Below are 24,887 nucleotides of genomic sequence, written 5' to 3' on the forward strand. Positions count from 1 at the left end.
ATCTGGGTAAAGTTCTCATAGGCTGATATCACACAGATTTGAACATTTTTGTTTTAAAATTCTACTTTAAAAGCCACATTAAAAAACTTTATGTTTCTGCTGTTAAAAAGGAATTTAAATACCAAAATCTACGGAGCAATATATCGTCACTGCAGGACTTATTCTTTTTGGCCAGTTTATCTTGAAGTTAAAACCTTAAACCAGATTTTTTTGTTGATATAAGCTTTTCTATTTTTTTATTTATATGTTAAAATTCAAAACATAGAAATGACAAACAGTAAATAATGTTATAAACATCAGCTTCAATTCTGTTTTTCAGGATATGACATCCCTGGACCCTGAAGTAGCGAGTTGCATGTAAAACATTTTCCTTTAAGATTTTGTTCAAAAGGACAAAACAGTTATCCTTTTTTTTTTAGAAACTCATAAAGTCAACCGGAAAATTCTGAAATGTGTCTTTGGTCAAATCTGAGGCTGCCGTAGAGAATTTCAGTAACATTTAATAAACAATACAAGACCATCAGGCATTTTTCTGCAGTTAACCCTTGTGCTATCTTAGATGACCCCCCCCCCCCCCCCCCTTACATTGACGTGTTCTCCCTACCATGACAAAGGTGGATAAAGGTGGAAAGATTTCATGTAATCCATGGACACCAGTGAAGATCACAAATCATTGAAGAAAAAAGGTTCAGAGCACTGTCTAGTGGGTCTAGATGACCCAACTCCCAATGTCAATGTGCCTAGGATAGCACAAGGGTTAAAGACGGGCATCAACCGGTATGCGCTAAAATGAGTTATTGCTACCATTTAATTGGTCAAATAGATTTTTCAGTAGGTCAAAGTTCAGAACATCAAAGGAAACTGATTCTTTGTCTGTTGTCGAGCAGACTTGAGTCACTTCAGCTCCCTGTGAACATCCATATGTTTGGTCAGACTCCCTTTTTGTCTGTATCGTTTGCCGCACTCGGAGCAGTTAAACGGCTTCTCCCCGGTGTGAATCCTCATGTGCACCTTCAAGTTGCCGCTTTCGATGAATCCTTTGCCGCACACCGTGCACCTGTACGGTTTCTCGCCCGTGTGAATCTTCATGTGTTTCTGCAAACACGCGTTCCAGGAGAAGCACTTCCAGCAGACCGGACACCTGAAGGGCTTCTCGCCCGTGTGAGCTCTCATGTGTGACGCCAGCTGTCCCTTAAATCCAAATCTCTTCCCGCATTCAGAACAGCTGTAGCTTTTTTTGCACGCGGTCGCCCTCCAACAGTTGGCGGGGACTCCGCCGTTTCCCGTCACGTGCTGAAGTCCAGGACTCGCTTGAAAGCGCGGATGTGGGTCAGAGTGTGCCGTTTCTTCCGGTCCTCTCAAAGAGGTTCTGCTCTCCGTCTGGCTGTGCTGAAGCCGTGAGGAGCTGACCGTCGTCTCGCCTCTATGCATCGCCATGTGCATCTTTAAATTTCCTCGCTGGGCATAGCTTTTTCCGCAAAAGGAGCAGCTGAAGGGTTTTTCTCCCGTGTGGATCCTCATGTGGACCTTCAGATTCCCACTTTCACTGAAGCGTTTGCAGCACACGGTGCATTTGAAAGGCTTCTCCCCGGTGTGGGTCCTCATGTGCTTCTGTAGACGTCCTCTCCACGTGAAGCACTTCCTGCACACGGGGCACCTGTAGGGTCTTTCTGCGTGATATTGTGTGTGCAGTTTCAGGTAACTCTGGGAGCTGTATGTTTTCCCACATTCAGAGCACCGAAACAAGTTAAGAGAATTCAATCCAATCGTATTTAAAGCATTGTTGATATTTACGTCTGAATGAGGCTCCTGGGTCGTACTGCAAAGATCAGCTTTGGCTTCAGTCTTGAGTACCGTCTGTGGTTCCGGTCCTTCCGAGTCCTCTTCATCCAGAATGATGATGGGCTCTTCAACCTGAGGAAACTGGGGTTTGTCCTCATCTTCCGTCTTCACAAAGACGGGGCTGGATCGGAGCTCAGAGATGCTGATCTCCTCCTGTTCTTGTTTGATGTTTAGGAGTGCGGAGTTGGGATTCTCTTGTTCCGGATGGGATCTCCTCTCCTGCGTTGAAGGACTCTGTTTTCCTGCCAAAGGTTCCTGGATGTCTGCAGAAAATGCAGAAGCAGACACAAACAGAAAAAGAAGGATTACAGTTAGGAAAAGTTTATGTGTAGAGTTTAGGAAGTTGTTGTGAAATACTTTTTTACAAAGACTTTTTATTGACTTTCTGCCACTAATTTGATTTAATTTTAACAATAATGTTTCTTAGTTTATTAATAAAGTCACACTTCAAAACTGAGTTCGTCTCAGAGCACTACACAAAACAAGATGAAGCTTTATTAGTTCTAATATCTTATCTTATTTTATCTTGATGCCAATAATCTATAAAAGTGACCAACAGATGACATCAAAGGGGTTTCTCTGTGTAATCACCACACTGACGAAGAAAAAGGCGACAGTGGAGAAGAAAACGCTCCTGAGAAAAAGCCGGAATCTCCGATGAAAATTGTGTTTTCGGCGTGGAAATCTGGCTCAAAGCTGTACGGCTGGATAGCACCAATATTGCTCGTCATGTTTGTCGCACCACCAATGTTAGGTTGGGGGTGTGAGGGGCTGTAAGCTGGCGGGAGAGCGTGTAAACACAGAGCTCTCAGCAACAGTGGTTGGACCCACGACTTTAATGAACTCCTGCCGCTCTGGAGAAACGACACAGGTTTTTGGCAAAAAATGGCATAATCATAATTAAAAGACCACTAAGAACATGGTTTAATATTTGAGAATTGCTGAGTTTTATGAGCAAAGCACTGTACAATGCTTTGCCACCACATTGCTAAATGAAACCAGAATAATACCAAACACAGAGCCCTGTGGTACACCACAACTGACTGCTGTGTGAGAATCAACATTATTTACATGAAAAGATCAATTGGATTTGTAGTTCCTACAAAGAGTCTTTGCTCATCACCATTCATTAGAATTCGAAAGCCAACAACAACCAAAATTAGTCAAATCCTGTCTAACATTACAATAGTTACCTTTTTTAAATATTTGTTTTGCACAAATGACTTTCATAAGGCTTTGGGGCCAATGCTTATAATTATATGTACAAAAAATTTCAACGGTACTGTGTGGAATTTTACAAATATTCAATTATTTCTTCTGTAATGTATAATGTGTCATCATAATTGCATACTAAGAAAAATACCTATAAAAATGTAAGCATAAGGCCCAAAAATGTAAACAGAACGAAATCCTTTCTGATCTTAAATCCACATCTGTTGTTTACGTTTGTGTATTTTGCTGTATTTTTGTGTCAGTTGTCAGCAAAACATGTGAGCAAAGAATTGTGAGTAGTAAGAGTTTTTTTCTTCTCTTTTAGTGTTTTAACATTATTATTATTATGACTGAGTCTTGGTGTTAGCTGCAGTTAATGTAGATATTTGCTTAGCCTTCCATTAGGTTCAGATGCAGCTAACGTTGCTAATGCGGGTTTGGCTAGTGGGCTTCACGGAAACGAACCCGCATCTTCTTGCTGCTTCATCTCAGCCGTTAGAACCACATCCAAAAGGTCGCGATGGCGGCGCTCCGTCTCCTCCTCATACTCCAGGATTGTTTTCTCCAAGTGTCCCAGAATGTCCTCCACAGCCGCCGTTAGCCGCTGGCTGATGAACCCCTTGAGACCCCGAAGTGTGGACATCTTTAGCAAAATAATATCCGACACGAAAGATGTTTTTTATTCTGTGTTTTTTGACGTAGCTTTAAGAGACAAAGTAAGCCAAACAATCACTTATTGACGTTAACACATCACGGAAGAAACACATGAAACCCAAAACACTGCAGAAACCTTATAACATCCGGGTTACGCTTTAATAATAAAAGCCAATTCGGCTTTCTGTTTTTTCAAATGCTTGCATTTTTTTGCGCTCTGATTTTATTTTGAAAATAAAAGGAACTCGACGGGAATATGTTTTTAAAACATTAGTTTCCAGTAAAGCACGCGTTTAAGAGTAGACTTTAATTAATAATTTCGAAAGTAATTTTTTTTTTGTATTTTATTCCTGTATTGTCTTGTTATAAATTTCATATTTTAAAAATGGATCCTGCAATTTTGAGATTGCAGAATAGAGTTTATAGAATTAAATCTATTTTTTAATTGCATCTTATACCTGACACTGGAAATATGGTAAAAGTATTTACCTGCCAAAAATCAAGGTACATCTTACACAAAACAAGATAAGGTCGTAAATAAACTATGTGAAATGCAATTTTGACAGCTTTTCAATAGATGTAATTAAAGGAATAATTGTATGTTTTATTGTATTAATATAAAAAAGGTTTATTGTGCTATAATTATCAAAAATGATATAAATCGCATGTTTTGCAGTTCACATTGAGTCCAGTAGGTGGCAGTGATGTATCTATTTGGTTTCAAAAATACCAAAAGTATGAAAGACGAAGAAGAAAGGCGCAGGTGGGTGTTGGACACTGTACGAACTCCTGCAGTTAGTCATAAAGTCATTCAGATTCAGTAATATGAGTAAGACAGTGCTATTGCGTGTTTCGGTCAATGAGCGGATCAGCAGCGCCGCCGAAGACATCATGCTGCGGCTGGAATCGGGTGAAGAACCGATTGAACTTCCCACACTGAGGATTTTGCTAACCGAGCGGCTAACGATAGCTGCGGGGCAGATCATCGCTCTGTTCGAGAAAATCGTGTTGGATTTCGAAGATACGCTGCGGCAATCAGAGCAGAAGGTCTGCCGTCAGAAAAAACTACTGGATGCCGTCCTGAAGCCAACAGTGCAGCTGGAAAGAGCAGGTCAGTCCGGCTAAACGACACTCGAACATGCTAGCTTTAGCCAAACGTCCGTATTCTGTATTATCTAACGAAAAACAAACAAACAAACACTATGGCATCAGCAACGCTAAAGCTTGACCGTTGAAGACCTATACAGACATCAACTATTGTGTTTTTTGTTGGAAAAGTGCTATGTAAATAAAGTTTGATTTGATTTAAGCGGAAAAAACAGACGGACCCATAACTGCGACAGCTATGAACTTGTTTGTGATGTAGTTTCTTATTATCAAACATCTGCAAAACCAAAAGGCAATTCGAACTAATTTGATTTTTGAAATTTGTACAATTTATTAAACCAAAAGGCCTTTGAATTGATGTTTCCTTTTATCTTATACCGGGTTTGTTTTATTTTTTATATTTTTCTGCAATGTGTGCACATTTCATTTCCCTCTGAGACATTCACATTGTTGTTGTATTATGCTGTTTGTCAATAAAGTTTTTAAAAAGTGTCTTAATTTTTTAAATAAACTTTATTGACAAAACAAACATTATACAAAACATGACAACTATACCCGGTGCAAATTCGTTGGGAATATACAAAAACAGATTATTTAACTTGCCAGGGGACTGAAAGCAAGATAAAAGCAGAAATACTTTAAAAAATTTTAAAAAAAAATCACTTTTCTCACATTTCAAATGAGACCAAACTTCCACTGTTTCATCAGCTTTTCTGTTGGTGCAAGATTCAGTGCTTTTACATACAGTATCATCTTTGTGAGAAACCTAAAACCTTCTGCTTTTGTTGTAGTTAGCATATTTAGTTGTAATTATGTATACATTAAATACAATTTCTGTTTTAATTTACCATTTGTATTTGATTATTGTTAAATTGTTTTTATTCTTTTTTATGTTTTATTATTCTTGTTTACTTGTCTTTATACTTTTGTTATTGTAATATTTATTGATTTGTCACTGTGTAGAGCACTTAGATGGTGGTGGAAGGTGCTCAATAAATGAAAGTGAAAGAATATAAATAAAATATTCAAAAACTACATGTTCATAGGATAATTCTCACAGATGGGTGGTTACAAAATGAGTCAAGGCCTTCCAGAATGTCTAAGTGAATATTAAATAATAATTTAAAAAGACACGTCTTTAATTTATTGGAGACCAAATAATTTGTGGGGCAAAGACTAAACTTACTCCAGTATGAGGTAACATTGGGGTTTGTGGCAATCAGATGTTAATTAGTTATTTGGAAACCTTTTTTTGTTATATGAAAACACGTTTTTTTTCCACAACAATTACATTTTAGATTTTAAGAACATGGAATATTGAAGAGAAAACATCTACATAGATTTGTGACATGACTAGGGAAAGCTGCTATGACCAATGCAAACTCTGTAGGATACCTACGTAGTTCATAGATGGGAGGAGATTGTCTATCATTTTATCTTGTGAGTTTATCAGCTGTGTTGCAAGATAATTGTTATTTTCAAACCAATTTTTAAGAAAAAATCACTACTTTTTGTTTAATTGCATGCATTTAAATGCAATATGCTTCCATAAAAAACTTGTTTAACTCAAAAATTCACTTTCTACGCCCTTAAAAATCAAATTGTATTGTAACAATGAAGTTATTTACAGTTAATGGTTACCCTTTTGTTGTTGTTTTATTGACAGTAGGAAATCCCTGCCTTTGAAATAAAGGTATTCTTTATGGTAAATGAAAATGTAGAATTTAAGATTTACATGAAAAATGTTGATGGAATCCCCAAATCCCCAATTTTTTCCCATTTTTATCAAATCAAATATTGCTTGTATAGCACTTTTTCGACCAACGTAGATCAAAGTGCTTCACATTAAAACAGTTTTTTACTTTTAAAAACCAAGTAAATAAATACAGCATGTCCAATTCCCTCCCTCCTACCCCCCCACACAGCAAAATCTCAGTTTTTACTAAGCATAATAAACGTGCATCTCACCATCAGCTTCTCTGCTAATTGTTTTTAATGAATAATGAAAATAAAATTATTTATTTTAAGTCAAATTATGATAACTCTTTGTTTCACTGTTTTTCACAGAGATCCAGCAGACGACAGATAATAAAGAGAACCTTTCTTCTGGGCAGTTGACCCAAAGCAACAGTCTGGACCTCAGCGGACCGCTGATCAAACAGAATCTGGAAGAAAACACGGTAATTCCCATTAAAGGCTTGGATCTGGATGCCTTTTTACCCCCTCTGTCTCCTGAAGAAGCTCCAGACCCCATGGAACACTTCTGGTTGATAGAAAACGAATTGTACTTTGGTGAAATGCAGAGCATGAGGGCAACACCCAAACCAGAAAGCTTCCCTTGTTCATTGTGCGGTCTGACGTTCAGCTCAATAGCAGCTCTCGGGTTCCATTTGAAAGTTCACAAGTCCAAGAAGAAACCGAAACCGCGTCGCTTGTCCGACTATGAGAGATTCTCAAAACTGTCCCTGAAACTGTATAAACCAGTCAACGCCGTGGAAAACGTCTTCACTTGCAGCGACTGCAACCAAACCTTCAAGTTTCGGTCGATGCTGAGGAAGCATATCTGCGGCCAAGACACCAAGCCTCCCTTGGACTCTCACTGCTGGCCAGTCGAGTCTCCTGCTGAAATAAAAAGTGAACTGCCTTTGGAGTCAGATGAACCTTTTGAAAAGCAGGCTGGAGCGTCGGACAGGCTCAAAGAGGTGGGTACTGGGCCCGTGACCTTTAAAGAGGAGCTGGTGGAAGCAGAAATCTCCGAGGTCGTGATCGGTCCGGCCGCCGACAAAGAAGAGGACGAGAAACCGCAGACCTCTCAACTTTATCACAGCCAGAGGGACGTTCACCAAGCGGCTCCGGGTGGACCAGAACCGGGTCCCGATCCACTCGCAGGAGGGAAAGCCGACGTGGACGATGGAGGCGAAGGAACCAGTCAGAGCTCCTCAGACTGCCGCCCTGCTGTACCAGGGGCCCCCAGCAGCTCCGCAGCGTGGCCCTCAGAGGAGCGGCCTTTGAAGTGCCCCTTTTGTAGCAAGACGTTCATAACGGAGTTTAACATGAAAATTCACGTGTCGATGCACACGGGTCGGAGCTTTTGGTAGGAGCTCCGGAAAACCGACATTCAGCTTTTAAAATGTTTTTTTCAACCAAAATCCAAATTTTCAAAGATTATAACAAGTAATTTAAAATGAACATATATGGAACTTTAATTGGTGAAATTATAAAATCTTTCTTTAAAAATGTAATTTATTGATTTATTTCAAGCTTTAAAATCATTCTGGAATAAAAATGACAAATGAGACCATTTCAGAAATAAAGTAATGTGACAACAATATTTCAGAATTTCTCTTAATGAAAACAGATTCTTGTGTTTTCTGAATCAATATTCATGTTTGAAGTAATTTCATTTTAATGACTAGATTATTTTAACCGCGCTGTCGTCAGAACTCCTATAAAAATATAAATTATATAAAAGGAACTTTTATCAGTGAAATCGATCATAACAATATTAATTTATTTCCAGCATTAAGAATCATTTAAAAATACAATAAAAAATATAAAACGTTAAAATTTAGATGAATAGGGATATGAATAAAATAAGAAAAATGTCATTTGATGAATTGATTTGTTTTTTCTAAATCCCGCCTCCATCAGAACTACTGATGGAGCGGAGGTTCTGGCTGGACCAGACCGGTCCGATCTGCAGCTGAAATTTGCTGCCAGAACCAGGAGGAGGACTGACCTCATTCAAGCGTCATTTTGATATTTACCGTTTTCCCCTTTAGGGGACGCTACAGCGAAGCATCCCCCTCCAACCGGTCCTGTTCTCTGCCTCCTCCTCCTCACAATGGCCACCTTCATCGTCCTTCACTCTTTGGTCTTCCTGTAAGCCTTGATTTTTTTTTTAGAGGCAGGGGAATGAATTTTTAAACTCTGTTTCACGTTCTAATATCATCTTAAAACTCATGAGTTAAATTTTTTTTTTAAATCTAAAACCAAATCATTACTTATTTAAAAAAAAAAGTTTTCATTGCAGCTATGATTGCCTTAAAAGGAAAAATTAAAAATGAAATTTTAGAAATTGCTTTAAAAGCAAATCATTTTATGGATGAGGTTCAACATTCTGCATTTTCCAGTAAAGACTGAAAAGCCAGCCGTAGCTTTGACAGACTTCTTACTTTATCAGACTTTCATGCCTCGCAGACGTGAATCTGTGGTTTGGTTATAGCCTTTATGTGAGCAACAACAACTAACGCCTACAAAAAAAAACACCAAACCCTTTTTTTTCTCCCCTTATCCAAGGATTGAAGTGTCTTGACTTGTGTAAATGATGATTAATGAAAAGTTCCAATTTTTTGCACAGATTTGGAATTTTGTTGATGTATTCTAATATTTTCCTAATCAGTTTACTTCTAAATGTAATTGTTTATTTTTAATTGCGCATGAGTGTAATATACATTTTCTTTATTTGGACAAACTGTAGTGGTTTTTTTTATTGTTATGCTGGTGCTGGCATCGTGTAAAGTGTTTAAGAGAAATCAATACATCCATTACAACTGTACTCTTCCTGTTACATTTGCTTCTTTTTCTCATTTATAGGAAAAACATTACCAGGTATTTTGAGGAGTTTCAGAACAGAAATTTGAGAATAACTGTTGAAAATATTAGTTTTATTACTGGCCTCACAAGACAAATCAATTCTAGAATGTCAAAGATTTGTTGTCAAAGTAAAAAAACAAAACAAACATGAACGCATTCATATTTCCATTTCAGGTTAAATTGTTGCCAATCCGGTTGTACAGATGAGTGCATTTAAGACCCAAAGATGATGTTTTTTTGGACATTTTTCTGATTCTGAATGTCATGTAGGAAGATAATCAAGCTCAAAATTGCATCTCTGAGCATTTCTTCATTCAAATCATTGAGAATCAGGAACAGACAAAAAGATGCAGCTTGGAAAAACCATATTTAACTTACTGATGCATCCACTTGTAGACGACTCAATGCATGAAAGTCTTGTGTTTTCCTCAAAATTTACCGTTTTAACATTGATAGAATCCGGAAAAAATAGGGGATTAATGTTGAAGTTCGGGTACTTTCAGATCTTTAAGTTGTAAATAAACTGAATCATGAACATTCCCAGTGGTTTTAGCAGCAAGGCTGACCTGCATAATAAAACTGTGATAAATGATTGGAAAAAATCGCAGGTCTTTATTATTTTTAAAGAAGTGTTGGACAGTTGACAGATGGGGTCCGTTGTAGTTAAGGGTGACGAGTCGGTTTTCCAGCATGAATGTATTTAAGTTGAAGGAAAAGGCATCGATACTACAGCTTAGGAGAATCTAACAGCAAACTGCTGAAAACCATCAGAACTTTACTACATTTGAAGTAACTTTACCCATTGATACAAAAGTTTAAGAAACATTGAGTTTGGTAGAATAACAACAAAAAACCGGGTTTATAATTTAAAGCCGCAAAATGTGTCGTATAGGCAGCAGGCGCCCTCGTTGCCCCCTCCTCACTGGCTGTGTGGCTGCAACACCCCCCTAGCGCTTCCCTTCTGCCCCCCTGGTCAGAGCTGCACATGAAATGTTAATGGAAAAAAAAAACTTTTCAAAATGTTGGCATTTCTGTTGGATTTTTCTATCTCCATAGCAACCATTTGAGTTTTTGGTCTCCTTGGGGTGAAGAACAAGTCGGTGTCATTTTTAGAAGAATCTGCTAAAATAAATTTTGGGATTTCCTTGGCAACTGATGTTTTTCGTTAACCACACCCACATTCCTATCATGTTCACATCGTACATTATATTGTTTCGTTCAGCTCGAGCCAACGATTCACGTATTTAGTTTCCACAGTAAAAAATGTGGGAGCAACTTTTGCTAGCTCGCAACTCTAACGCTATTCAAAACCGTAAAACTTTATTGTTAACATTTGATGCTCCTGGAGTTATGAAGTCATAAATCAAAATCCCTGAGAGGGGGTTTAATGTTGTAGTAGGTACTAAAGGTTATTTTTGGAGGGGAGGGTTCAAGAAAATAAATTTATTCCTGAGGTCAAAGGTCAACATTTGTGGTTGTAGTCTTAAGCTGGTGGTAGGTGTGCCAATTTTTGTGAGAATTGCTCAAATCAATTTTTTCCCCGCATGTTGTGCAAAAAATGTGAACATCCCCAAGTTTCACACTCTACCACCCAATGGCCACCAAGCCGTAGATCCTATGGCCATCCCATAATAATTTCAAAATTTCTTTTGGATATCGCTGACGTGTTAAGAGACGAGAACTTGTCCAAGTTTTTAGGCAAATGTCCTGAGACACCAGCAGGGGGCGCTGCCACACTTCATTCTTAGGTCCCAGTGGGATGAATGAAATCGGGGTGAACTTCTTCCTGCGGCCGGGTCCCACCGGGAGCCACAGAGATCCCCTTGGAGGTCGGTTCTCCGTTGTGCACCTTCATGTGCGAGTCCAGAGAGCGCTTCTCTTGGTAGCTCTTCCCACAAACCTCGCACCTGAACGGTTTCTCGCCGGTGTGCGTGAGCATGTGTCTCTTCAGGTCGATCTTCTGGACGAAGCCTTTGCTGCAGAGCTGGCAGATGAACGCTTTCTCCTTCTTGTGGAACCTCTCGTGCGTCTCCAGTGAGATCTTCTGCCGGAACCTTTTGCCACAAAGGCTGCAGATGAAGGGCTTTTCGCCGGTGTGGATCCTCATGTGGGAGTCCAGATTGCCGATCTGTCTGAAGCTCTTGTTGCAGACTCTGCAGGTGTAGGGTTTCTCCCCTGTGTGGATCCTCTTGTGGACATCTAGATGTTGGCTCATGGTGAACTTCTTGCCACAGACCTCACAGGGGTAAATCCTGGGTTTTCCTCCCGTGTGGCTTTTGATGTGCCTCTTCAGGACGGTGTTTTCAATAAAGGTCTTTCCACAGAATTCGCAGATGTAAGGCCTCTCCCCAGCGTGCAGCCGCATGTGTCTCTCCAGGGAACCTTTCCTGGGGAATTCCTTACCGCAGTCTTTGCACCTGAAGGGTTTCTGGCCGGTGTGCGTCCTCATGTGGATCTCCATGTCTCGGAAGTTGACGCCACAGATTTCGCAGACCCTGCTTGTTTCTCTGTGACTCTGAAGGTGGAGCTGCAGACTCTCCAAAGAGTCGGCGCGCTCCCCACAAATACCGCAAAGGAAGTCGGGGTCGTCTGAATGTGTCTCGGCGTGCCGGAGCAGGTTGCCCTTATTGTGAAAGGAATTCCCGCAGACCTTGCAGGAATGAGAAGGGGTCAGGCTTGGTTTCCTGCGTTTGGCTCTTTTGGTCGGCTGGTTGTGGCTTTGGACGTGCCGCCTCAGCTCCGCGCTCGTCTGAAAGCCTTCATCACAGACTGTGCAGCTGAATGGCATCTGCTCTTCATGAGCCTTCATGTGCCGCTCCGAGGAGCTGCTATGGCTGGACTCTTCATCGCAGACCGTGCACGCGAAAAGCTTCTCTGCTGTGTGAGTTTTCATGTGAGTCACCATATTGCCCTTCTGGTTGAAACCCTTGTGGCAGAACCGGCAGTTAAAGGGTTTCTCCCCGGTGTGCAGTCGCATGTGGGTCTCCTGCGCTCTGATCGACGGGAACTTCTTGCCACAGATGTTGCACGTCCTGCTGGTGTCGCGGTGGCTTTGGAGATGTTGTCTCAGGCTGTTGCCGGGCTTCAAACCTTCCCCGCACACACCACAGACACACTTGGATTCGCTGGAGTGTTTCTCTGCGTGCTTCAGCAGAAAACCTCTCCCATGGAACAACTGTCCACACACTCTGCAGCTGTGAGATGATCCCTCTGCCGAACCGATGTCCTCGTCTGCGGGTGGATCTTCTGGAGAGGCGGGCTGGTGCTTCAGTCCGTGGGCCGTCTCTGTCCTGGAGGACGTGTTCTGCATGGTCTCCTTCTGCTGTTCCTTCACCGCAACATCCGGTTTCAGACTTTTGCCATCAGAAAGGCTGACGGACAAGCAGAAATCTATAGAGAAAACAAAACTTTGACTTTAAATTGCATTAACAAATAAATTTTGAGTTATGAATCAGATACAGGAAGTTCATACGTCATACATGAAGAAACACTAAACACTACCGCAGTATTCCAATTGTACCTGCTTTTTGTGTTTTTCTTTTTAAAGACCGGCTTCAATGAAAATTGTGTTCTTGTGGCATTTTTCTGGAGGGCATATATTAAGAAAATTAAGTTTAAAATTGCATTTCTGAGTATTGATTTATTCTACTACTTATACGGCTGGTTCGCTCCGGTATAGCTCGTCATTGTTGTTGCACCTGTGATGCTAGGTTGGGAGTGTGAGAGGGTGTAAGCTAGTGGGAGAATGTGTGTGATAAGGGGGCAAAAAAAACAAGGGGAAGAGGGTGGGGTTGCTTTGCCCCAACACTTCCACCCGCAACTCAGAGGTGAATTTCTAACAAACTCTTGCCGCTTTGCAGATTTTTAAATCTTGGCTGAAAACAGCTTAATCCTAATGAAAAGACCACTGCTTATAAAATAATTTGGTTAAATTTCCCTGTTAATAAATTTCATTCATAATGAACTTCTAACCTGGAGGAGCACACAAAAATGTTGAATTGCAAAGAGCCATACCTGACCCATTTACATATAGTTTTAAGATCAGATTGTTCATATATACTTATTAACATCTAGAATTGACCAAAAATAATAAGAATATAAGATGTCCTGCAGGTTTGCGGGTTATATAAAATTTTTTTTAATAAATCTTAAAATGTTATTCCTGCAGTTTTAAAATCTAACGCATAGTAAAAAAATTACAACTAAAAAAACGCATCCTACAATCTTAATCTAAAAAGATATATTTTAAAAACAATGATCCAACAATTATACTAATAAAGTAGGGTGACAAAAAGAATTTGTTGTTGATCTTTTAGTACTGTAAAAAACGCACCTCTTAACTTTGATGCGGGACCAACTCCCGGACAGGCTTCAGGGTCCTGCGGTTTCTCCGCCGCTCTGCTGACCTCGAAGGCGGTGAGGATGAGCTCCACGGCCGCGGTGATCCGCTTCATCACCAGCTGCTTTAGCTCGTCCAGGCCGGTCTGGCTGCGCTCCTGCAGCAGCCGCAAGATCTCTTTAGCGACCTCTGCTAACTGCTGCTCAACGGTAGTCTTCAGGCTGTGCTTCCCAGGCCGCTTTTTGGGCATTTTCTGCTTTTTTAAACACCTGACCAAGAGAAAAATGTAAACACTACAGTAACCCTGCGCAACTTCCGGGATCGTTGTTGCGTCATGACGTGTTACGCTGGTCTCTGTGACGCTACGACGCAAGATTTTCAGAGAAAAGGCCAAATTTAGTTTTTTCCACAGTAAATTACAAAAATAAAAAATACATAACAATACAATATAAGAATAAGAATCCGTTCCAAATACATAACATTGTTTTTACCTGTTGAAAATCTTAACTATTTAGAACAAAATTACATGTAATGTACATTTTTAAATGAACTGTTTAAATAAAGCAATCACAGAAGGAAATAAATAACTACAATAAAAAAATAAACTAGAAAAATAGAAATCCGAGAGTTAACTTATATCACTAATCCAAAAGATTTACAGATGTTAATCGTTTTTGAGACTTTGTATTTTTTGAAGCAGAAATTCATTTTGAATATTGCTACAGTCCAAATTGCAGTAAGAAGAATTCAGGTTTTTATTAGCAAATTAACTTTGTGAACATGAATTTAAACCATGGATAAAAACATTTTTAAAAAGAAAGCATCACGATCTTTGTGTTCATAACTATGACAACCAAATATTACGTTTTTAGGCCGAATTTAGTTTATTTTGGTCTCTACTGACTTAAAGAGGTAAATTTCTGAGTTATATTTTGTATCGTATGTTTTTTTTAAGGAATAGATGAGGGTGTTTATATAAAAAGTATGCATATTTTATGTGCCTAAACTGATTTGCACAGTATTTTGAAATTTCGATTTTGTCATAAAAATAGCATCTTAAACTGTCTTTTATTTTTTTTATTTTTTTTAATATGACTTATACAAAAAATATTTACCATCTAATTTTATGTCTGAGTAAAAAAATGAAATATTTGCTGCCGTTGGGGAGCTAAAATATCGCATTAGAAGCATAAAAGCAACTATATTGTGTTTATAACCAAATTTTAACAAAACAAAATCTTTTCATATGACTTCATGTTGTAGCAATTCTTTCTAGTTTTTTAAAAGAGTCAAAGATTTCATTTGGAACAACCATAACATCACCAAAATCTCTACAAAAAAATGTTTCAATGAAGGGATACTTTATTTCAAAATTTGGTTTGAAGAAACTTTATTTAAAAAATTAAGAAATTACAGGCACAGTTCAACAAAAATGTGATGAATATGAAAAATAAAGGTAACATTTTTTTTCCCATTTGAGGTACGAGATGTTTATGCGTGTTTGCTGATATTGTTGAACCTTCCTTTTTGGTGACACAAAAAGCTGAAACACAAAGAAACTTATGTTTTTTCTTTTGAGAATCGTCAGGTACAATCCGACACTGAACTCCCAATCAAATGAAAGCTTCTTTTAATTTAATAATTAAAATCTAAACTTTCTGAAATTCACAGAACTGTCTGAAACTGAAAGGATAAAGTTCACATAGGGAGGTTATAAATGATTTTAGACGGCTGTCAAAGCAAACGCTTCTGAAACGTTGAGGTCAGAGCCAATAAGAACTTAGAAACTGCAGCAGAAAGAGAAGAACACCCTAGACTCCCAAAATGGTCCTGAAGGTATTTCTATATAACCTCTTCTGTCAGAAAACAGAGAAATATTTACCTCTGAATGACTAAAAACATCAACCCCCAACATTTCTCTTTTATATGATCCAAATCTCTGTTTTGAGATAATGTAACACTTCTGTATCTTCAACGGAAACCCCAAAAAAAGGAACCAAGAGAAACGAAATTCTGATAGTCTTTAAATGCTTATTTTTTATTTGAGTTTTATCTGCTGTAGCTGTAAAATAAATAAGTCTGATATATTCAAATCCCACAACTTTTACCCCCTCAAATGCAGCTCCTCAAGACTTGATAAAAAATAAATCCAAACTTTTAAAGGAAGGAGGCTAAAGAAAAGCTGCAAATATGGCTGACAAAAAAAAGTAGTTAGTTTTTCTTTTAACACACATGAGAACCACCGTTTAATCCAGAAGGAGGAAAGATTAACTTTCCAACTCGAGCACGTTCACAGCATTTGGCTTCGTCTGGTCCTGTGTTTGTCCTTGGTCGGAACAGTTGTTCGTTTTCTCACGTTTGCCTCGTCTTCGGCTTTCTTTAACTCCTCTTTCTTTGACTTTGAAACGCTCCTGAATCTTTTTCTCCCTGTCGTGGCTCCTGGTCCTTCTCTTTTCAAAATGCGTCTGGAGGTGCCGCGTCAGATCATCACCAGCGCTGCACTCTTCTCCACTCAGACCACAAACCTGTTTGGCCTTTTGCTGGTGACTTTTCAAATGTTTGAGCAGAACCCTGTGAGTCTTTAAGGTTTTCTTCGATTTAAAAGACTTTTTATTTGAACTCGCTTCAGCTGCTGCCGCTTCTTTGTTGTAGTCATCGCTGTCTTCGGTCTCAGAGGACAACACGGTTTGCACCTCCTGATCAGAGTTTAGGGTTTGCGGTTGAGCGGGCGACTGCAGGGCATCTAGCGGCTTTGCAGCCTGCTTAGAATGGTAGGTAAACCCGATGATCTCGAGTTTGTGGAGTTCCCGGAGCTGCACCTTCTGCTGTTCCTCTTTGGCACACATAAGAACGTTTTCTTGGTCTGGGATCTGATCCTTGGGTTGGCAGGGTGCTGCTTCTTTTCCTGACAACATCTGCTGTGTGAGACAGTCTGCAAAAAAACACAAACATATGGGATTAACACACATAGTAGTTCCACATTACAAAACGCAAACTTAAAGTCCCCACTCCAATCTTCTGATCTATTTTTAAGGCGTTCCGGCGGTCTTTTAATTATGATTATGCTGTTGTTATCCACTCATACAGTGACTGCAATTATGTGATTCAATTACTCTAGTAAGAACATTACATAAAAGACAAACATAGTTTAGCAACATAAACATATTTCATTTACAAAACTGACTATTTATAAAAATCTGAAACATATGAAGTTTTGTGATCAATAAAGGAAAAAAAGTGTGGATGTTTATGAATGTCATAACTATTTGAACTGTAAATTCAATGTTATTCAATTTAGTACATTTTTAATCCAGCTATTATTTTGTTAATGTCTCACTGAGCCTATAGGTTTTGAAAGAAAAAAAGCTGATTAGGTTTTAGGCATGTTTGGGAAAAATGTTACACTATCTAAACATAAGATTGTATTTATCCTAAATTATCTATCAATTCCAATAAAACAGACATACAATCATAATTTTAGCAAAATATTATATACGTAAGTGAAAATGCTCAGGAAAGGTCCTCTTACTATAAATAAATGAAAGGAAAGTCACTTAAAAAATATGTTTGGCCTCTATAGAAAAATTAAAAATATTCAATTGAAAGTTATCAAAGCCAAAAGTTTTGAAATGTATTACTTCTAATTAGCAGGCCCCTATTTTATTGTTATTTTTTATATCAAAAGTTTTATATTGTGTTGGTTATTCTGTTATTGTTAAACAATTATATGAGGAAAATGTGTTTCCATGTTTAAACTACACTAGTTAGTACTTTGACTACTGTACTGATGTTAATAACAATAACAACAATAATAATAATATTTAAACAAAGCTGTCAGAGTTCAAAAATAATATTTCAGGGGTTTTACATTTGAAAACTGTTTAGAAAAACTATATTGAAATAACAACTAATGTTTTATTTCTGATCCAGTTCCGCTTTGTCAAATGACCTCATCTTCAAAAATCCCCGTTTTTCTGTTAAATGTAAGTGTTTTAATATTTACTTATCCTCCTGAAGACAGCACAAAGCTACCACTGTTCATCTTTTGCACTGTACAGCTGAATTTAAAGGCGCTGCTCACCTATGAGGGGCGCATCCCATTCCCTGGATGGTTGGTGGAGTTTGCAGAGCAGCGCGTGCTGGCGGGAGATCACTTCACGACTCTGAGCCGCTTCGCGTTCGTATTTCAAAATCGTATTTTCAAACACCGATAGAATTTCTTCAAGCGCTGCGTTTAGCCGCTGTCTGGCAATCAACCGCATGTTTTCAAGCTCAGACATGTTTACACACAACCAGAAACGACAGCTGACACTGGAATGTTAGAAAGCAAGTGTGCTAGTTGGTTAATGAATGGACATTTCCGTTTCCGGTGTAAATAAATAACTTTCCGGAATCCTTCAAAATAAGTGACATATTTGAAATTACAAATGTCCCTTTTTTGGATTTTTGCAACGATGATATAAAAAAAAGTTGAACACTTTTTTGATTTATTCTTTCTGACTTGATTTTTTAGCTCTGGTTAACTTGTAATACAATTATTGACCCATTTATATTTCCAAATTATTAGATTTGGAATAGAAAGAGAAAATAAAACAACATAATTAAGTGTTTACAAGTTAATATTATTTGCAAAATATTAAATTCATAAATGTTGTTTTTGAAAATGCCCCCAGTTTTTTTTGGATTTAAAAATGAAGTACCTCTGTGGAAATTTCCTTTGAAAGAATGCGAAATACATAAAGCCCATGTTTTTTTAAATTTCTTGTACAATTTCCTCAACAATAGATTTTAATTTGCATATTTATTTATTTATTTTCTACATGAAATTTTATTACAAGTGTCCCTGATTATACTTTCTATTTCCTTGTGCGACCTGGTTCTTTTAATGGTTTTTGGCTAAAGGTGTACACCCTCCAGATCATGTTAAAAGGTCATACTTGTGGCGTTGTTCCAGTAAATAAAACTTTTGCGTAAAATAAAAACAACATTATTAGAAAAGTGTTTTTCCCTACGCATATTTAAAATATGAAATATTAGAAAAGAATCAGGATAGTGTTTTCATTACTGAAGTTTTCAAATTTTACCCAGGCAGAACCTGATTAGTTGAATGAATTAATTTATCAATATCATTGTACTTTTGTAGTTCTGGGTAATTGCTGAAAGGAAACATATCAAGTTTGATCAAAAGAATAATATACTTTAATTGAATTTTAAAAAGCAAATACCTTTTAAATGTAGAAGACAGAGGTAGACTTTTTTACGTACAAGAAAATTAGTAGCCTATGGGAGGTCAGTTACTAAAAAAGGTTTGAAAACTAGAAAGATATAATATCTATAGAATCAGTTTTAAAAAGAACCACATTGCCTTTGTTAAACCATGACCACATCCAATCAGATGTTTGGAACAGTCAATTAAAATTCTACTTGGAACAGGGAAATACTGAAAGCGTATGACTAGAACACAGTTTCTATTTAATAGGAAAATTTCCTGCTTACATTTTTTGCAAGACAGGAGGAAGACAAAACAAGGTATATACCACATACATACAGAATACATTAATTATTATTTTAAACTTTTTTAATTGTGGAAAGATGCTAAGTAATTAACAAAATGCAAAAAAGAAAAGTGTGAACAGACAGAAAATGTCACTGCTAAAATGTTATCAAGATAGAAATACCAGAAGCCAAACTAAGCCCTTCATTTGCTGCTCTTTTATTCTCTCCTTGTTAACCTGAGGGCACCAATGGCGGATCTGTTTCCACAAAAGCACCTAAAAATTAATTTGTTCAGAAAGGAAAGCCTTCACCAATGCAATATTTTTTTTATTTTTTCCCCTCTAACCTACGTTGTATGAGATATACATTTAAAGTGTGAAATAAAAATGAATGATTACATTTAATGACTTTAAACGACCTTTTTCTCTGTTTTCTGCTGGGGCGTCTGGTATTTCCGTTTACATCCACTAGAGGGAGTATTCCAGTTTTTAGAAGGTGAAGCGCAGTCGACGAAGAAGAAGAAAGAATGGGAACTGTTGTTTTCGTCTTTCCAATTGGATCTGTCAGAGATCTAAAATAAGAGCAAAATGCGCACTATTCAACTTTTGCGGGTGTCGATATACGAGCAGATGACCGCCGCCGCTGATGCAGTTTTACAACAGCTGCAGAAGGAGGAAAAAGCAGCTAAACTGCGGCCGCTGCGAGCTCTGCTGTATGAGCGGCTAACAGCAGCCGCGGAGGAAATCGTTGGTCTGTTACAGAAAACTGTGGCGGATTATGAAGACAGAATCCAGCGGTCAGAGGAGGAAAACTGCCGCCAAAGGGAGATTTTAGATGCCGTCTTAAAACCCGAAGTCAGGTTGCACAGGCTTGATCAAAAGCCGCTGTTTTCACACGGAGGACCGACAGCCAACGGAGCAGCTGAGACTTCCGCTCAGCTTCAGAATAAAAGCACGACCAGCGACAGTGAAGAGTCTGAAAATGAGCAAAAGGTTGCAAGCAGTGGTGGGTAGAACATCCTAAATGTGTTCACAACTTAAATACCCGCTTTGATAATATTTTGATTTATTTTAAAGGTGTTCCCAGTGGTCTTTTAATATTCATTATACAGTTTTTAGCCAAAATGATAAAACATTTTTTAGGTTTTGTTGGACATAGTTTCTGCAGAGCAGCAGGAGTTCATTAGAAATTCACCTCGGAGTTGTCACAAATAATCTCTTTTCAAAGAACATTTGAAACAGATGGATATCAGGAAGTACGGGCAGGCTTACTTGACTCTAATGGTCCAACCAACAACTCAAAGGCAAATTTCTAACGAATTACTGCTGCATTGCAGAAATACACCTTAATATTCAACAACATCCATGCATGTCACACTGTTTAGCTTATAAAAGTCTCTTTTGCTCAGCTATTCTGAGCTCAATTTTCACAACAGCTGTTATATTTTGTGGTTGGTGTGAATGTTTCAGATATCCTACCCTATCTTCATTTTATTTAACCTTTTGGCATTCAGAATGAACAGCAAAGTAAGCATCTTATTGTGCAGGGAAACCTGTTTCCTTACTGTGGATATATATTAAAAAAAAAAACTTTGAATCCTGTCTAAATATAATGACAGGTTTTGGTTTTTGGCTGAAAAAGCTTCTGAGAATTTAGGATGGGCTTTCAAAATGGATCACAAGATGATCGAAGTGGGACTTAAATATTTTTAACTCTCGCAACAACAACAACAACAACAAAAAACTAACATTTAAAGCTCTTTAATAACCTGTAATGAATGAATTAATCCACTTTGATGTGTTGTTTAATTTGCATTTCAGATGTCTTATACCCCAGCATTCTGGTGGATACAGACTTCCAGTCATCAATCCTGAGCCGGTCCAACTCTGAAAATAATAGTTCCTCTCCGTCTTCGCCTCTTTCTACCGCCATGTCCTACCACGCGCCCATCTCTTCATGCAGTGATGAGGATTTTGACTGCAGTCAGGAAGCTCAAAGTCAGATCTCTGCATCTGTTCCAAAGAGGAAAAGGGGCCGGCCCCGTCTAACGAAGCCCGTGGTCCAAACCAAACGCAAGCGCTCGGGGCCAAGTCAGACATTCAACTGTTTTGTTTGTGGACAAACTCTGCAGGGCAAAGGTTTCCTGTTAAAACACGTCCTAAGTGTCTGCGCCGGCCCCCAGGACAATCGCTGCGGTTACTGCGGTGAGTTTTTAAACTCAGCCGACGGCTTAACGGCTCACCTGCGGTTTCACCAGAAGACCAGCAAGACCTGCTCCTTCTGCGGGAAAACCTTCACCTCCATCCTGGCGCAGGAGCTGCACGTTCGCCTGCACACTGGAGAAAAGCCCTACAGCTGCCACGTCTGTGGTAAAAAGTTCACCCAGAAGGGCAACCTCACGTCTCACCTCCACGTGCACGCCTCGGAGAAACCTTTCAAATGTAAGGCGTGCCCCCGCGCCTTCTGCCACCTGACATCGCTGGAGCGCCATGTGAGGGAGCACAGCCAAAATGTGCTGCACACCTGCACCGTCTGCAGCCAGGAGTTCGGAAAGCTGTCCGCCCTGCGGAAGCACACGGCGGCTCATGAGACAGACGGGACCCAGAAATCCAAGAGGTGTCGCAGCTCCGCACCGTCTTACTGCTGCAAAGTCTGCAACGATTCTTTCGACAGAAAGACCCTCTTGGAGAAGCATGCAGAGACGCACCTGCAGGATCCAGACTGCTGCTGTGCGATTTGCGGTTACCAGTACGAGTCCACCGACAGTCTCATTTCTCACTTGCGCTCTCATCGCGACGCCCGCAGCACCTGCGACACCTGCGGGAAATCCTTCCCCGGCTACTCCGCCCTGCTGATGCACTTGAGGATCCACACCGGAGAAAAGCCGTTCACCTGCAGCTACTGCGGCAAGGCCTTCAACCAGACCGGCAACCTAAAGACGCACCTGAAGATACACACGGGCGAGCGCGCCTTTTCCTGCAGCATCTGCGGCAAGGGCTTCACCCAGAAACAAACGCTGGACACGCACATCCGCTTTCACAACAAGGAGAGGCGCTTCCTGTGCCAGGTGTGCGGGAAGGGCTTCATGCAGGAAGTGGACCTGAAGAGGCACATCCTGATCCACACCGGGGAGAAGCCGTACATCTGCAGCGTGTGCGGGAAAAGTTTCCAGGCTAAACGGTCACTGAACGGGCACCTCAAGGGGCATTCGGCTGAGGGAAAGGATGCCGGTCCAAACGCAGAGAACAGCAGTGAATCCCAGAGTTTTGACAGCTCAAACCCAGGATATCTTCAGCTGTAGAAACTAAGATGTTTGAGTTATGTTGTCTTCTGTATATTGGATCAGTTCATCTTTTTTTTTTTTTTTTTAAAGCAAACCATTTTTTAAACTGAATTTTGCATCCAGTAGCAAATCCCTGAGCAAACGCCACAAAAACACACTTTGAGAACACAACATCTCTGTTTTCCGCTGTTTGGATGTTGACAACCTTCCCTTTTATTGCATCTGTTTCTAGTTTTCATCAATGCTGTTACTTCTAACGTGTAAAACACTGCAGATGACCTGTTATTGTTGCTCCAAAGTAATCTCTTACCTTAAAATCACAAAATTGTAAAAGCATTATACATGAGTTCTGTTTTACTCTCAAACACTTACTATATATTAAGTAAAAAGAACATCAAAAATGCTGAAATAATGCTTAAGAAAGCAGTTTATGTCCGAAATCCCTCACTACTCCGTAACCCTTAAAACACTGGATGGTGCGGGACTACCTAGTGTTCTGGATTACACTATATTCATTTTTTTAAAGGAAATACATTCTGTTGTTTTTATATTAAAAATGTGATGAAAGTTGTTCCGTTTTAATCACTTGTTACTGTCGTTTCAGCTTCTCACCACACAACACACACATTTGGCTTCAGTTTCCGGGCAGATTTCATCCTGATCCAACACTTTTGCCTTTTAAAACCACTTTATATTTAAACAGTTTTACATTTTCAAGCAGGTGTAGTTTTAGAACGCACCATAAATGATTATTTAACTGAAAAGAAAACTGAATAAATTTGTATATCAAATCCATTCAGTAGTTTGACAGTAATATGCAGCCTTTATGAGCTATACCGACAACAACACAAAGAAAACACCCCTTTAATCCTTAACACAACAGGAATGAGGTTCGGCTAAATCCATTACACCTACCAGTAATTTTAGTCGGTGACTCTTGATGTTCTGCATATTAGGAAACGTCAAACCTTTTAGGGGTTGATTTTGTTTTCTAAACAAAATCTATTCTTGATTCAGATATCTGGATTCAGGTCAGATCTCAGTACTAGTTCTGTTAGATCTAAGTGGAGCATTTGATACTGTTGATCACCTGATCCTTGTAAACAGACTTAAAAGTCTAGGAGTTTCAGGGACTGTTCTCAAGTGGTTCGAGTCGTATCTCATGGAGAGAAGCTTTATGGTAAGCATGGACACATATTTTTCTGGGGTCCATGAAATTAATTGTGGTGTGCCTCAAGGTTCCGTCCTTGGCCCCTTGCTTTTTAACATTTACATGCTTCCTTTGGGGAATGTCATCAGGAGCCACAACATCAGTTTTCATAGCTATGCTGATGATACCCAGCTGTACATAGCTATGTCTCCTGATGACACAAGACCAATAGAAGCACTTTTTAACTGTATTTTAGATGTAAAATTATGGATGGCAAATAATTTTCTGCAGCTCAACCAGGAAAAAACTGAAATTTTAGTTATTGGTCCTGAAGCCAAGAGGGAGAAACAGTTTCTGAAGCTACAGGAACTTTCCTTAAGTCATTCGGAAGCAGTCAGAAACCTGGGCGTTATCTTTGACTCTAAGCTGACTTTTATCCCACATATAAAACAGGTGGTTAAAACTGGCTTTTATCATCTCAAAAATCTGGCTAGAGTCCGCCCACTACTCTCTCTTGTTAATATGGAGATGCTAATGCATGCTTTTATCATGAGTAAAGTTGATTACTGTAACGCCCTGCTTGCTGGTCTTCCAAAAACAAATATTAGGAACCTTCAGCTTCTCCAGAATTCTGCTGCACGAGTTCTTACAAAGACCAGGAGGCGAGCTCACATCACCCCAATTTTAAAATCCCTGCATTGGCTCCCCATATGCTTCAGGATTGATTTTAAGATACTTTTAACAGTTTTTAAATGTCTTAACGGTCTTGCGCCTTCTTATTTATCAGATCTTTTAGTAAGATATGAACCCTCGCGGAGCCTGAGATCCTCTGGCACTGCTCTGTTAACCATTCCAACTGTAAAAACTAAAACCTATGGAGAAGCTGCATTTCAGCACTATGGTCCCCGCTTATGGAACAGTCTGCCAGAGGGCCTGAGAGCCGCAGAGAGCATTGATACTTTTAAGAAAAGGCTCAAGACCTATCTTTTTAACCTGGCTTTTAGCTAATTTTTACTTATTATTTATTTATTTTACTACTTTTATTTATTTATTCAGTTATTTATCTATATGTATTTTCTATTTTTATTTTATTTCTTTATCCATTTTATCTTGTTTTATGAACTTGAACCTGATTTTTAACGTGTTATTTTAATTTACCTTATTTCAATGTTTTATCGTTTTTATCAATATGTTTACTTTTTGATTCT

The 24,887-nt window shown here is 39.0% G+C and overlaps 5 protein-coding genes across 5 annotated transcripts; 2 read left to right on the forward strand and 3 right to left on the reverse strand.

Moving 5' to 3' along the window:
- Positions 1 to 594: 594 nt before the first annotated feature.
- LOC101163503 (zinc finger protein OZF) lies at positions 595 to 3,853 on the reverse strand. Its single transcript, XM_020706955.1, has 2 exons — positions 3,520 to 3,853; positions 595 to 2,105 (listed from the first exon to the last, which is right to left on the reverse strand). Exons 1-2 carry the CDS (start codon positions 3,695 to 3,697, stop codon positions 895 to 897), a joined length of 1,389 nt encoding a protein of 462 aa, XP_020562614.1. The 5' UTR covers positions 3,698 to 3,853; the 3' UTR covers positions 595 to 894.
- Positions 3,854 to 4,434: 581 nt separating this feature from the next.
- On the forward strand, positions 4,435 to 9,548 carry LOC111948189 (zinc finger protein 467-like). Its single transcript, XM_023959906.1, has 2 exons — positions 4,435 to 4,819; positions 6,883 to 9,548. Exons 1-2 carry the CDS (start codon positions 4,534 to 4,536, stop codon positions 7,911 to 7,913), a joined length of 1,317 nt encoding a protein of 438 aa, XP_023815674.1. The 5' UTR covers positions 4,435 to 4,533; the 3' UTR covers positions 7,914 to 9,548.
- Positions 9,549 to 10,385: 837 nt separating this feature from the next.
- On the reverse strand, positions 10,386 to 14,240 carry LOC110015849 (gastrula zinc finger protein XlCGF57.1). Its single transcript, XM_020706946.2, has 2 exons — positions 13,745 to 14,240; positions 10,386 to 12,801 (listed from the first exon to the last, which is right to left on the reverse strand). The coding sequence occupies exons 1-2, from the start codon at positions 13,998 to 14,000 to the stop codon at positions 11,156 to 11,158; spliced, it is 1,902 nt and encodes a 633-aa protein (XP_020562605.1). The 5' UTR covers positions 14,001 to 14,240; the 3' UTR covers positions 10,386 to 11,155.
- Positions 14,241 to 15,090: 850 nt separating this feature from the next.
- Positions 15,091 to 18,358, reverse strand: LOC101164237. The gene is made up of 2 exons (XM_004073926.4): positions 17,832 to 18,358; positions 15,091 to 16,682 (listed from the first exon to the last, which is right to left on the reverse strand). The coding sequence occupies exons 1-2, from the start codon at positions 18,028 to 18,030 to the stop codon at positions 16,018 to 16,020; spliced, it is 864 nt and encodes a 287-aa protein (XP_004073974.1). The 5' UTR covers positions 18,031 to 18,358; the 3' UTR covers positions 15,091 to 16,017.
- A 657-nt stretch (positions 18,359 to 19,015) lies between these two features.
- On the forward strand, positions 19,016 to 23,100 carry LOC101163750 (zinc finger protein 250). Its single transcript, XM_020706948.2, has 2 exons — positions 19,016 to 20,251; positions 21,067 to 23,100. Exons 1-2 carry the CDS (start codon positions 19,834 to 19,836, stop codon positions 22,545 to 22,547), a joined length of 1,899 nt encoding a protein of 632 aa, XP_020562607.1. The 5' UTR covers positions 19,016 to 19,833; the 3' UTR covers positions 22,548 to 23,100.
- Positions 23,101 to 24,887: the final 1,787 nt, after the last annotated feature.

The sequence above is a fragment of the Oryzias latipes genome, chromosome 11, assembly GCF_002234675.1.
Source record: "Oryzias latipes chromosome 11, ASM223467v1".
Taxonomy (NCBI): Eukaryota; Metazoa; Chordata; class Actinopteri; order Beloniformes; family Adrianichthyidae; genus Oryzias; species Oryzias latipes.